Here is a 13,070-nt window from a genome sequence, read left to right as displayed (position 1 = left end):
CATAACTAAATCACCGCCAGACACCAACTGGCTCCTGCTGTGCGCACTGTCCTGGGCAGCCGAAGGATGGATGTGATAGGCCTATTTTAAATGTTAAGTCGTTGGAGCGCATTCCCCTGCCAGGCTTGGAGACTGTCCAGCTGAAATTCACTCCTCCTTGGAGTCTGTCAGAAAGCTGCTGCGACAGCGGCGCCTGCGAGTCACGGCAGCAGGATCTACATCCGCAAAACAGCAGCATCACGCGCAGAGGTTGGAGCTCTCCCCAGTAGGTTAGGAGAGCGCCTTTGACCCACACCTCCAGGGAGGGGAAATGTAGCCTCAGTTTTATAGTACAGGAATCTGAGTCAGAACAATGCACTAAATTGCCATTCTCCCTATGCAGAGTTGAGGGCAGCCCTGGGAACTAATAAAATAGGTGGAAGCTGAGGCTGGAAAGAATCTTCAAGAGCATAACTCAGGGGAAGACACTGTACCCTAGAGAGACTGGGACACTTGCCAAAAGTTATGCAATTTATTAGCAGCAGCAGGAAAGGGCTAGGAGATTCCATATTCCTAACCTACTCTACCAGCATTTTTGAAACTTTATGGTGTGTGGGAGTCAGAGGGGATTGTGCCAGAGTGCAAATTCTGATTCATTGGTCTGGGAAGAGATGCTGGGCATTGGCATCTTTAAAAAGCTCTCAGGTGATGCCGATGCTGCAGGTCTTAGGACCACACTCTGAACAGCAAGGTTTTAGAACATGTTGCCACCCTACCCCAGGAGGTTTGGTCCTTTAGTGGTAGGAACATGAATCTCTCACAGGAGTGTCAGGTGGGGAGGCACCAGGCAGCTCACCTCCTTTCCAGTAACTCTCCTCCCTTCTCCTCCCTCCCTTCCTTCTCGCTTTACTCCTGTCCTTGCTTCTTTCTTCCTTTCTCCTTATCTTCAGCGTAAAGCTATAACCACAGAAAGCAGATAAATGTATGCTGGTTTTAGAGAATACCCAGGATCAAAATGAACACTGTTGTCAGGCAAAGGACGACTTTTGATGTGGTTTTCAGGTGACCTATGCTGTTGGTGCCTTGTCTAAGTCAATCTATGAGAGAATGTTTAAGTGGCTGGTGGCACGTATCAACAGGGTCCTGGATGCCAAGCTGTCAAGACAATTCTTCATTGGCATTCTTGACATCACTGGTTTTGAGATGCTTGATGTAAGTATATCTGGTAAAAGTGAAGTTGATGTATATTTACAAGAGAATTAGACTATGTGAATTGAATGTCAGAAGATGTAGTCAGAGCATGATGAAAATCATTCTGTGCAAACTTAAACAGCTACTTTGGTTGGAAAAAGCTATTATTAATATTAACAAATGACAATAAAAATCATTATAATTAATAGTGCTAAGAAATTAATTCAGCCTTAAATAAAGGTAAATTAAGACATCTTTTATGATTTTGAATTGTAATATCATTAAATGTTAATTTCCTATCATAATCTTAATTTGCAGATATGTATGAAGGAGGTTAAGAATATAATTGAGCAATTTTTACTTATTGGGTTTATTTGCCAACATATGATAGTGGTTGTGGTTTTCTCTTTACATTTTCCAAGTGAACTTCTATTTTATTTTTTTTACTGAAGTATGTTTGACAATTAAAAATATATATTTAAGCAGAACAACTTGATTCAGTGCACATATACATTGTGAAATAATCAATACAAGTTAATTAACATATCCATCACCTCCAATAATTACTATTTTCTCAATTTTATTTCTAATCACAACCTTGAAGTATAACAGTCTTGAACAACTTTGCATTAATTTTACCAATGAAAAGTTACAACAGTTCTTCAATCAGCATACGTTGGTTTTGGAGCAAGAGGAATATAGGAGAGAAGGCATTGACTGGGTGTCCATCGACTTTGGCCTGGATTTGCAAGCCTGTGTGGATCTTGTTGAGAAGGTGAGGCGTGTTTCTCCCCCATCCATTTTTGTTTAAGAAGAATTGGCCCTGCTTGCTGTGTTGATCCGTGTCAGGACCCTGGCTCTGTCAAGGGGATGGGAAATAGGGTAGAAGAGCTCTGCACATATTCTCTTAATGGTTTTTCTGTGCAGCCCTGTGGCATCCTAACTAAACTCCCACATCTGTTACCTACTCCATCATCTCTAACTCACACTGTCGCTACACATTTACTGCTTATGCATGGCCTCCACTGTTAATGCATGAGGAAGCTTGTTGAGATTAAAAATGGTCACGCTCTTGACTGGAAAAACACAGAGCTGAAAATATGAACACTGTAGGGCTTGGCTGATTAACATAAGGTGAATGAGTAGACCCAGAGCAGCTTAACGAAATTTGGCAAATTAGCATGCAAACAAACAACCGCCATAAATCCTCAAGGCCACTACCTTGCAGGATGTAGTTTGTTCATTTAATTGGACAAGTACCAGTTAGTTTAAGTAATTTATGACAATACTTCATGGTTTATTAGTAAATTAGCTGCAGTGTATGGTTTCCAAATTCAGTGATGTTCCTACACTCTGAAATCTTTCCATGTGCTCTAGAAAAGATTAACCAGATTTGCCAGGGGAATTCAATATGGTTTTTCTGTGGCTTTGTCCAAAGGAGCAAGCATGATGGGGTGTGAGCAGCTATGTGGCCTTATCTTTTGCAATAGTTGTGGATTGCAGTGAATTCTGCACACTGGTCTGGACAACTATGCTTTGCTCTCACATTTGATTCTCAGCAACCCTGTTCAGAAAGGGGTGAGGATGACTAACCTCTCACTGTCTTTTGTGGGGCCCAGATTTTATCAATCACTGTCCCATCCATTTTACATGTTAGATCTTTAGATGAAACTAAATCGTCTTTGAAAATAGCCATTATTCTTAACAGGAGTGGACATCACATTGATTTTATTTATTTTATAACCAGTGAACTTCCTAGGGAGGGGACAGGCTGATTCAAAAAATGATGATAATGAACCAACTCGTGAGTTGACTAAAAATAATGATAATAATGACTCGCCCATGATCTGGGAAATGTTTGATGGCCTTATTAGAGTTACAGTTTTCTAATTAGAAATGAAACAAGAGAACTGGAGCTCCTTCAAGGGACAGCTTTAACTTTGGGCAGTTGTCACCTGTAAAATCTACTTACTCTAAATATGATAAAACACTGTATTCAGGCAGGAAGTTGGGATGCAGACATTATTCAACTCCTGATATGTCTGTGAGTGTTACAGATTTGTAGTTGATCTGAAGCCTATTATCTTATTTATGACAATCAAACTTATTCTAAGTAAGACACCAGCAACATTGATATAATTTCCTATTGTACTTTCTAGTGATATGATAAAACAAGGGAAAAATGAGTAAATGATAAAAGGAAAAGATAAGTGTTTGGTTTCCTGTGAGTTATTTCAAAGGTTCAGGTCAGGCAAATGTGGAATACTAAAACCTTTCTTGAAATGATTCTATATTTTGAAAAGATCATTGTGTTTGTTCAGTCTACATGAAGGAAATTTTTAGTAAATATTAATGATCAAACTCCCTCCTTGAAACAGACTGCATCATGAGAACTTTTCAAAGTTCGAAGGAACTAAAATACATCACTACATATAAAATATAGAATGCATCTGTGTGTTTATAAGGAAAAAGTTTTTATACATATAAGTTTTGAGTTTTTATACTTATAAAAAAGTTTATATCAAGCTAAAAAACACATTTTCATGCCAACTTTGTTAATTTGGTCTTCAAGCATACAGTAACCTCCTTATATAAATGCAGTGAACAGATCTATTATAGGATTAACTTACACTTACCTCATTACTTGAATTATTCTAGTTTGTTTAGAACTTGAACATCAGTAATCTACATATTAAATATTAACATATGATTACATATTTATGGTTTTACATAGGTATTGGTAAAGAGATTATTTTTATTTTTTTAAACAAATACATCCAAAATTATACATTTAGAAACTGTTGCCCCTGCAGTGGAGTCACTTTGAAAAGCTACATCCTTCTTTCAATAATTCAGCCATCTTGGAAAAAGTCCCTCACAGGATGGGGATTAGGATAAATTGTTAGATTTTTACCGTCTTCAGGAGAAAATTGACTTCAATACCAATCATCTTAACTGTTTTTGAATCCTAACTGTATTACCTATTTTTCACATAATTTGTCTAACTTAGCTAAATAACTCATGATTGTTTCTATGTAATAATCCACAGTCAGACTATAGGCCATTTCCATGTGCCAATAGTCAAAGGTGTCAGATATCCCATAGAAGTTTCTAAAATAATTTTGAATTCTGGTAGCATCTTGGCAATGAGTGTTGCCACTTCCCTAGTAGAGTTCTTTAGATATGCTAATTTTGGTATTTTTGTTATAAAATTAATCACGTTAATATCTAGTTAGTTATCCCTTGAATGCATATGACTTATTTTCTTCAAACATATTGCATTGTGTCTTTTTGCTCACAACTTCTGCTTTCTACCTCACCATTGCCCATAGTAAAGCAGCCCATGCCAAAGCTCAAACCCTAAGTCTTAGTGTTCACCTATCAATTAATTCCTTTGCTGAGGACCTAGATTTTAGTCACCTCAGGACCTACTCTACTAAGTGTTGGGAGAAATACAAACAGAGGCATCATCTTGGCACTCAAGGAACTGAGGATATAATTAGCAAGATGTCTAAAGACCAAAACTTTTACTAGTTTTCAACTTTTAACAAGAAAGTGTATTTAGCAGCTACTTGTTTTGATCACTTCCTTGTTACCCCAGTGGTGAGGGAGGGATTCTTCTCTTAGGGCTATGGGAATGTCTGACCACAAGACACCTGGCAGTAGACAGATGAGATCTACAGCAGCTTAATAGTCACATATACTCACAGACTGGGGAGGAGGACACTGCATGCCATATGGGGCTGGCTGCACGGCAGTTGCCCTTAGAAGCAGAATGAATAATTGAGAGCTCTGGGAAGCAGGCTTTGTGGTAATAATAGGGTAAGGTGACCAGTGATTCCCACTGGAGGATGTGATTGGCTTGTTTAAATAATTCCATGGGCTGGTAGGGAACTGAAGTCCCTTACTCAAGAATCAGCTGGCTCTGTGCCTGTTCCCATGAGAAAGTATGTTGCAAGCCTGGAGGACAAAACCCACAGGAGCATGTGGGGAGGGGAACCTGTGATTAGGTTCTCCTGGCGTTCCCCAGATGTCAAAGCCCACAAAATGTTGGACCTTAATTTTAGGCCTAATACTTCATTACCATGTATAAAACTTTGAATTAAATGCTGTGTAAAACTTAAGCATTTGTTATAAATAGCACTTGCCCTTGGGACGTATGCAGTCAAACAGGAGATTTGTAAGTCTAATAAATGTAAAAATATGTTAGGATAAATGTGGTTAAGGCACAAAGGTTCACAGAACTCAAAAGAGCAGAGGTCACCTCTGCCTGCAGGAATATACGAAGGCCTGGGGGGAAAGGGGTATAATTTCAGCTGGGTCTGAAGAAATGGACATGATTTCAACAGGTGAAAAGAGGAAGACAGTAAGCATGCGGAGGGATGGGCAAGAGCAAAGGCTTAGAGACAGGAAAGTAATGGATGCGTTTAAAAATCTGACGAGAGTTTAAAATATTCAGAGGGAAGGGTTTAGAAGTTAAAAAAAGGGAGTCAGGCTGCAAAGGGATTTTAATGAATTTGTAACTTATTTTTAGGTGATGGTGAGCCAGAGAGGATTCCACACTGGGTAATGGGGTAGTCAGAGATGGTTGGGTTTACTCAGGTGGGTTTGTGTATGGGGTCAGGAATGGGAGAAAAGGCTAGAGTCAGGGTGATTAAAAAGTTGTTACAGCAAGTGAGAAATAGAGGCCTTGAATCAGGATAGCGGAAATGGAAATAGCAAGAAAGTGACAGATGTAAAAGAGAGGAGGGCTGAACTGATAATATTTGAAGAGGGAGAGGTTACAGCATTAATGTTCAGAGTCAGGGCAACTGACTCAGACCATTTACTGTGCAGTAGAGGACAACTGATGCTATGAGGCAGAACATAATTACTTCTTTCCCTGACCTATTTGGAGATTAATTTGCTAGAGGGCCTGATGTTTATTAGAAGTTTTATACTTCCTAAGCATTGGAGAAATGGAGAAGACCCTGAAGAAATAGAGCTTTTTCCTCCTCAGTGGTTTAATTGTTACATTTTGAGCTGTGATATCTATTTGCTTTGCATAAAGCATCCATTCATCCCCAAATGGAAGATGGCTTCATTGGAGTCCCAGGGACATGGCAGTCCTCATATATGGGAGGTGGCTCTGCTGGAGATGGGCTGCTGCTTGCTGTGAGGCTTTGACATGTCCATCTTATTAACATGAACCATCCCTGGAGATGTTTACATCTTTTAAATGATTCATTCTAGGGTTCATGAAAGGTTGACTATTTCTGTGGCAGGAAAATATGCAATACGAAATGGACTCCACGCCTCCAAGACTTGGTGACTCAGCTATTCAGTGTTATCAGATTTTCCTTCCTTCTTATTCCTCTCCACATTTATCATTTTGTCAAGAACCCACCAGGTCAATGCTGCCAGGAGCAAGACTTTGCATATTTGCTCACTGCATCATTCCCCACTTGGATACTTGGGAGGGAAGAAGATGTGCTGGAGTACAAGAGTTGTACAATATGTGCCAGATGTCCAAGAGTTGTTGATGGAATGTCGTTGAATGCATTTGCTGTAAAATGCAGATTCTAAGCCTGTGAGATTAGACAAAAGAGGTAGAAGACCATAGTCCATGCATTAGAACAATAGACTCAGGTGGATCAAAAACATGTTCTTCAAGTATCTAATCATCCAAATTAGACCCATTCTTATGGCTCCAGTGGCATAATTTCAAACAAAGGATTTTAAACCCCAAAGAAATTTTCTTCTTTTATATCACCCAGCCAGAGCCTTAACTCGATGTTGGTGTGTTCTCTTTCCATGAAAATATTCAAGCCTAAGCTAGCCTACTTTTTAGAGGGAAATTGTAAAAGGAATTCAATGAGCTTTTAGGTGGGTTGGGCCAGAACTGTAAGGTCTCTCCCAAATCTGAGTTTGTGGTTCTTGGGTAGAATGGGTTGGTAGAGAATCATGAAATTTATGTTGTTGGGCCAAGGGATCATGGTTTTATCTCGGAACTCTCATGACATTTTCTGTTGCTTTATCGTCTGCTTATTATGTGCATGTCTTGCCCGCCCAGTTAGATGCTCTACAGCCAGAGCCCATGTGTGATTATCCTGTTATAGCCGGAAGTGTTTGGTACAGTGATTTGCTCATAGAAGGCATTTCAAAAATATTTGTGAAGGAGATAAATGAACATATAAACTCACAAGTAGATTTGCAAGTATAGGAATCCTTGATCTTTCCCTCACCAAAGCTGTTTTTTCCCTGTGTATGTACCCTACGTTAGTTAATGGCAACATCCGCTACCCATTTGCTCAAACCAAAACTGCAGTCAGCCTTCCTTTTTCTACTACACCTCACATTCTATCCATCAGCAAGTTGTGACCCAGCTCCACTAACACCCATGTCACGTTTCAGTAACCGTTCACAGTCTCCAACACCATCACTTGTTTAGATCAGGGGTCAGCAAGCTATGGCCCTGCAGGCCAAATCCAGCCTGCAGCCTGTTTTTGGAAATAAAGTTTGAATGCAACATCATCACATTCATTGCTGCTTTCAGGACTGAAATGGCTGAGTTGATGGCAGGGAGCAGCAGAGACTCTGCGGCCCACAAAGTCTAAGAGCTTTACTGTAAGGCCCTTAAGAGACAAAGGTTGTTGACTGGGTCCTCTATTTCCTATCACATATCCTTTCTTGTTTGCTTTTTTAAATAACCCTTTATAAATGTAAAAACCATTTTTTGCTCACTGGCTTTCCAATAGAGACCACAGTCAGGATTAGCCAATAGGCTTTTCTTTGCCAACCAAAACAAATAATCCGTTTTAGGCATTAATTAAATCATAATCACTTTATTGTAAAAAATCTCCAAAGGCCTCTCATTTTAAAATAAAATCCAAACGTCCTCCCGTGGCCTGGAAAGCCTCTAGGCTCCTGTACTGCAGCCCTCTCTTCCCACACGCTATCTCCAACTAGTTCTGCTCAGTCCGCACTTGTCTTTGGCAGGACCTCCAACTTGCTAAGAGTGCTCCTGCTTCAGGGCCTCTGCACTCTTCATTTTTCTGCCCAGAATGCTTGTATACATGTCTTCTCAGGATTTGCTCTTCTCATTCAGATCAGAAGGTTTTACTGAACTCGCCTACTAAAAGAGTTCTCACATAGCCTCTGTCGTTCTCTCTCTCTCTACTTTGCATGATTTCTTCAGGGTGCTTATAGCAAACTAAATTATTTATTTAGAGTTTATCTGTCTATTGTCGGTCGGCTCCACTAAACACCCCGAGGACAGATACTTTGTGTATGTGGCTCGTGACTGCATTGACAGCTCCTGCTGGTGTCTAGTACCTAGTAGATATTTAATAAATATTCGTTGAATGGATGATGGTCTAGTTGTATGTAGTGAAGATCCCTTGTCAACTAATTAGGTTTGTGGGAAAGAATTTACACTCATCCCCTAGTGAAAATACTGTTTATTAGTATTTTTTTTGTTTGTTTTTTCATCTACTGTTCATCTGTATCTCCAAGCAACCAATGGGCATCTTTTCCATCCTCGAAGAAGAATGTATGTTTCATCAGGCTACAGATGTGACTTTCAATACCAAACTTTTTGACAACCATTTTGGAAAGTCAGTTCATTTCCAGAAGCCCAAGCCTGACAATAAGAAGAAATATGAAGCTGACTTTGAACTTGTCCATTATGCAGGAGTGGTAGGTTACTTCTAGACCCTTAGCCCTGAATTATCTTGCCTCTATTTCAAATGAACTCAGTCCGAATTTTTAGATAATATATAAGTAAATATATCTGTAAAGTTTAGATTAAATGAAGAGATGAACAAAATAAATCTCAGTTCCCCAAAAAAGTTGGTGTAGACTTTTAGTACTTAGGAAATGAAATACCATACTATAATAACAGAGGTCAAAAATTTCAAAAGTAGATTCTCACCCAATACAAAGTAAGACAGTTTCAGAAAGTCTCGGAGACCATCAAAGGCACGGGCTTTTCCTTATTCATCCTTTCTTTCAACTGCACATTGTGTGAATGAGTGATTTCAACTGATCTTTTTACTGAAGTTTTTTTTTTTTTTTTTTCATTCTCTCATAAAGAGTCACTATGAGATAATGGTCTCTAAACTATGACCAACAAAGATTCCTAATGCCCCTCACTCCCTCACCTCATTTCCCCACTGGGGGTATATGTGTGTGTGTGTGTGTGTGTTCACATACGTGCCTGTGCCCTTTCATTCTGCTTTTATGATTCTGGTCAGTGATTCTGGGTAGAAGAAAGAGAACTGATAAAGGATAAAATAATATTCGACCTAAAAATGACCTGCCAATTATACCTAGATATGTTTGTAACTCTCTTCTTTGATATCCTTGAATATTAATTATAATAATATTTACAGTGAAATGCTATAGCATTTATGGAGTGCTCACCTTGTGTCAGAGGCAGTTGTTTTATTCCATCTACTTTTGCCTATATGAAGGAGGGCTGATGTGAATTGTTTGTCCTGGAAACACCATCTATTTCTTCCACCCCCTCTGGTTTAGTGTTCCTCTCCCTCCCTGCCTCTTCTTCCCTCTCCCTCCCTCCCTTTCTCTTCCTTTTTTTCCACAGTATAAATGGTAAAGCCTGAGAAGCTCTTTGGGTTGCACATAGGTTTCTGGAGTATTTTTTAAGTACTGTTACATTAAACTGATTTAAGTTCAAATGACATACACGATGTATGATTTTTTAAAAGAATTACATAATTTGCTAAGGAACTTATGCATTCTCCTTTTTTGTTACCTGAACTACATGCCTTTCCAAAGGTGCCTTATAACATCAGTGGCTGGCTTGAAAAGAACAAAGACTTTCTTAATGAAACAGTGGTGGCTATATTTCAGAAGTCATCCAACAGACTCCTGGCAAACCTTTTTGAAAATTACATCAGTACCAACACTGGTGAGTCAAACAATCTTCCTCAATTTTTCAGCCTTAGAATGGAGCCCACGTCTGCCTCAGTGCTTACAAAAATCCTGGCTTCTTTCCTGAGAGATGTGTGTCTGCTTCCTGTGGCCTGAGTCATCCCCTCTTATTAGCCTTTCCATCCTCAGGCTGGTGGTTCTTCGGGGAAACGGTGCTCTAAGGTAGATAGATTTCAAGGAGACTGCTCCAGCCTGCTTTTATCTTCTAGTCAACCAAGTTGCAAAGAGAGAGCAGAAAACCATGTTTTGATGAATGATTTTTAGGAAATAACAAGCTCCTTTAATACATATCCCCCAAATATTTTGGAAATCTCCTTCACAGTGCTTTTATATTGCAGTAATGGAATTTTTATGAGCTTCATAAGGGCAGAGATTATGTCTCACTTGTTCAAGTGTGGCCTCAAGCATGTAACAGATGCCTGTTTAGCAGCCACTCTATAAATACTTGTTGACCAACTAATAACTAGTCTTGTTTAGTAGTTTGTAATTTACAAAGCAGGGCTTCCCAGGTGGCTTAGTGGTAAAGAATGTGCCTGCCAATGCAGGAGACATGGGTTCAATCCCTGGGTTGGGAAGATCCCTTGGAGAAGGAAATGGCAACCCACTCTAATATTCTTGCCTGGAAAATCCTATGGATGGAGGAGCCTCGCAGATTGCTGCTCATGGAGTTGCAAAAGAATTTGACATGACTTAGCGACTACACAACAAACAACAACAGCAGTTTCCAAACTTTTCTAGATATGTTATCTTACTCAATCCTTGTCATGACTCTTTCCAGGAAATCTCTCCCTATCTTACAGGAACAAGTACAGAAGAATTAAACAGCACCCTCAGATCTCACAAATCTACCTTTAAAAGATAAACCCAGGCATATTAAAATTTTTAAGAGTTTATTTGAGCAAAACGCAATTTGAATTGGGCAGCACCAAACCAGAATGGGTTAAGGGCATTCCACCCACAGGAGCTCAACAAGAGACTTTTATAGAGAAAAGGTGGAAGCAAAGTGAGGAAACTAGTGATTAGCTGTATCTAAAGCCCAAGTGGCTATTTGTGATTGGTTGTCCTTAGTTTCAATTTTGTAACCTTGAGACTTTCCAAGGCATAGAGTTTGGTTTGTTTACACAGGCTGCCACAGTATTGGAGCCACCCCAGTCTGACAGCCTGCTTGCTTCATTGATTTAACACTATTAAATGGCAAAGCTGAGGTCAGAAACAGAACTTGTGCTTACTAGCCTCATGCCTATTTCACTCTCACTGTCTTCTGGAAACAAACAAAACAGAGAGATGGACAGACTCCCTGGATTCAGGATCTGATTCAGACTTCTGCAGTGTGACACAAAGCCTTTGAGGACACAAAGCCTTTGAGGACACAAAGCCCAGGTTGCTGCCATCAGCCTTGCATGTGGACTACTGCCTGCTGCAGGGGGAAGTGCACCATGGTTCAGAGCAAAAGTCCAAATTGGCAGCCCCTGAGCAGAACCTAGAATTCAAACATGGTTGGTCTACACTGGTTTGAAAAAGTCAGATGTACACATTTGTATTTCCTTTTTCTTTTGAAAAATGAAAATTATGGGAAAATAAGAATCTGGCCAACCTTGTTTTAGATGCCCTTGTGAAAAAAGAATTGATGCTTTTGAGCTGTGATGTTGAAGACTCTTGAGAGTCACTTGGGCTGCAAGGAGATCAAACCAGTCAATCCTAAAGGAAATCAACCCTAAATATTCATTAGAAGGACTGATGCTGAAGCTGAAGCTCCAATACTTTGGCCACCTGATGTGAAGAGTCAACCAATTAGAAAAGACCCTGATGCTGGGAAAGATTGAAGGCAGGAGGAGAAGGGGACGACAGAGGATGAGATGGTTGGATGGCATCACCGACTCGATGGACATGAGTTTGTGCAAGCTCCGGGAGATGGTGAAGGACAGGGAAGCCTGACGTGATGCAGTCCATGGGGTTGCAGAGAGTCAGGCACAACTGCGTGACTGAACAGCAACAACAACAAAATCTGGCCAACCTGGTTTCAAATGCCCCTGTGGCAATGGGGCAAAGTGTTCTTTAAGTGTGGTGTCCTCTCACTTTCTGACATTCTCACCCTCCTGTTGTCTTACTCCCAGCTTCCATAGGTGTCCCCTGTCACCTATTTTGGGACTCCTGATCAACTTAGTCAGGGAATGGAGAAATTTAGCACTTCCCAGCTCTGAAAGCACATGATGACGTAATTTAGGAGCACGTCTGAAATCCCATGGGCCCACCTCAAGAGGAGATTGAGAAATGGCAGCTATTGTATTTGGACCCCGAAAATCTTCAGGCAGTGCATTGCCTGATTCTAATAGCTTCTAAAGTACTTCTGAGAAGTTTGATAAATTGTGACCATGTAAATGTATGGCTCCCAGATGAGTAATTCTCTGATCATGAGAAATCAGAGAGTGGTTTGAGAGAGAAAATTATCTTCTGACTCTTCAGGGTGTGCTGTGTTCTTTTGAAGTAGAAGAGAATTGTCCAGAATATTCTTTTTCATAATTCTTTTAGGACCCCTGGAAAACACTTGCCTCCAAGTTTCTGACTCATCCAAACACTGAATTACTCATAATAACCATACTTTCTTCTGGAGAATCCAAGTACTGTAAACCAGCTACAATTCTTTAAAACAATAAATGGGAGGTAGTAGCGTTCCCTTTCCCTGGATAAAAAGTGAAAGCACGAAGAAGTCAAGTGAAATGGCAACCCACTCCAGTGTTCTTGCCTGGAGAATCCCAGGGACAGGGGAGCCTGGTAGGCTGCCATCTATGGGGTCACACAGAGTCGGACACAACTGAAGCGACTTAGCAGCAGCGTTCCCTTTCCCTGGGACGACCCAGAGGGATGGTATGGGGAGGGAGGAGGGAGGAGGGTTCAGGATGGGGAACACATGTATACCTGTGGCAGATTCATTTCAATATTTGGCGAAACCAATACAATATTGTAAA

At 40.2% G+C, this 13,070-nt stretch overlaps 1 protein-coding gene and 1 long non-coding RNA gene across 3 annotated transcripts in view; one reads left to right on the top strand and one right to left on the bottom strand.

Moving 5' to 3' along the window:
- Positions 1-13,070, top strand: part of MYH15 (myosin heavy chain 15) — a 157,552-nt gene that overhangs the window by 49,369 nt on the left and 95,113 nt on the right. The window contains exons 13-16 of the mRNA XM_059887823.1: positions 1,042-1,191; positions 1,775-1,945; positions 8,665-8,847; positions 9,949-10,081. Of these exons, the coding sequence (XP_059743806.1) occupies positions 1,042-1,191; positions 1,775-1,945; positions 8,665-8,847; positions 9,949-10,081 (637 nt within the window). The remainder of the gene's footprint in view (positions 1-1,041; positions 1,192-1,774; positions 1,946-8,664; positions 8,848-9,948; positions 10,082-13,070) is intronic.
- LOC132345552 (uncharacterized) lies at positions 1,934-9,269 on the bottom strand. 2 transcript variants are annotated; one of them, XR_009494974.1, is made up of 3 exons: positions 9,083-9,224; positions 6,557-6,737; positions 1,934-2,029 (listed from the first exon to the last, which is right to left on the bottom strand). It is a non-coding gene; the product is annotated as an uncharacterized lncRNA (long non-coding RNA). The 2 variants fall into 2 exon arrangements; XR_009494973.1 differs by lacking the exon at positions 1,934-2,029 and having other exon boundaries at positions 6,161-6,737; positions 9,083-9,269.

The sequence above is a fragment of the Bos taurus genome, chromosome 1 (assembly GCF_002263795.3).
Source record: "Bos taurus isolate L1 Dominette 01449 registration number 42190680 breed Hereford chromosome 1, ARS-UCD2.0, whole genome shotgun sequence".
Lineage (NCBI taxonomy): Eukaryota > Metazoa > Chordata > Mammalia > Artiodactyla > Bovidae > Bos > Bos taurus.
The sequence above is the reverse complement of the archived record's forward strand: the minus strand, read 5'-3'. Positions and strand labels throughout refer to the sequence as shown.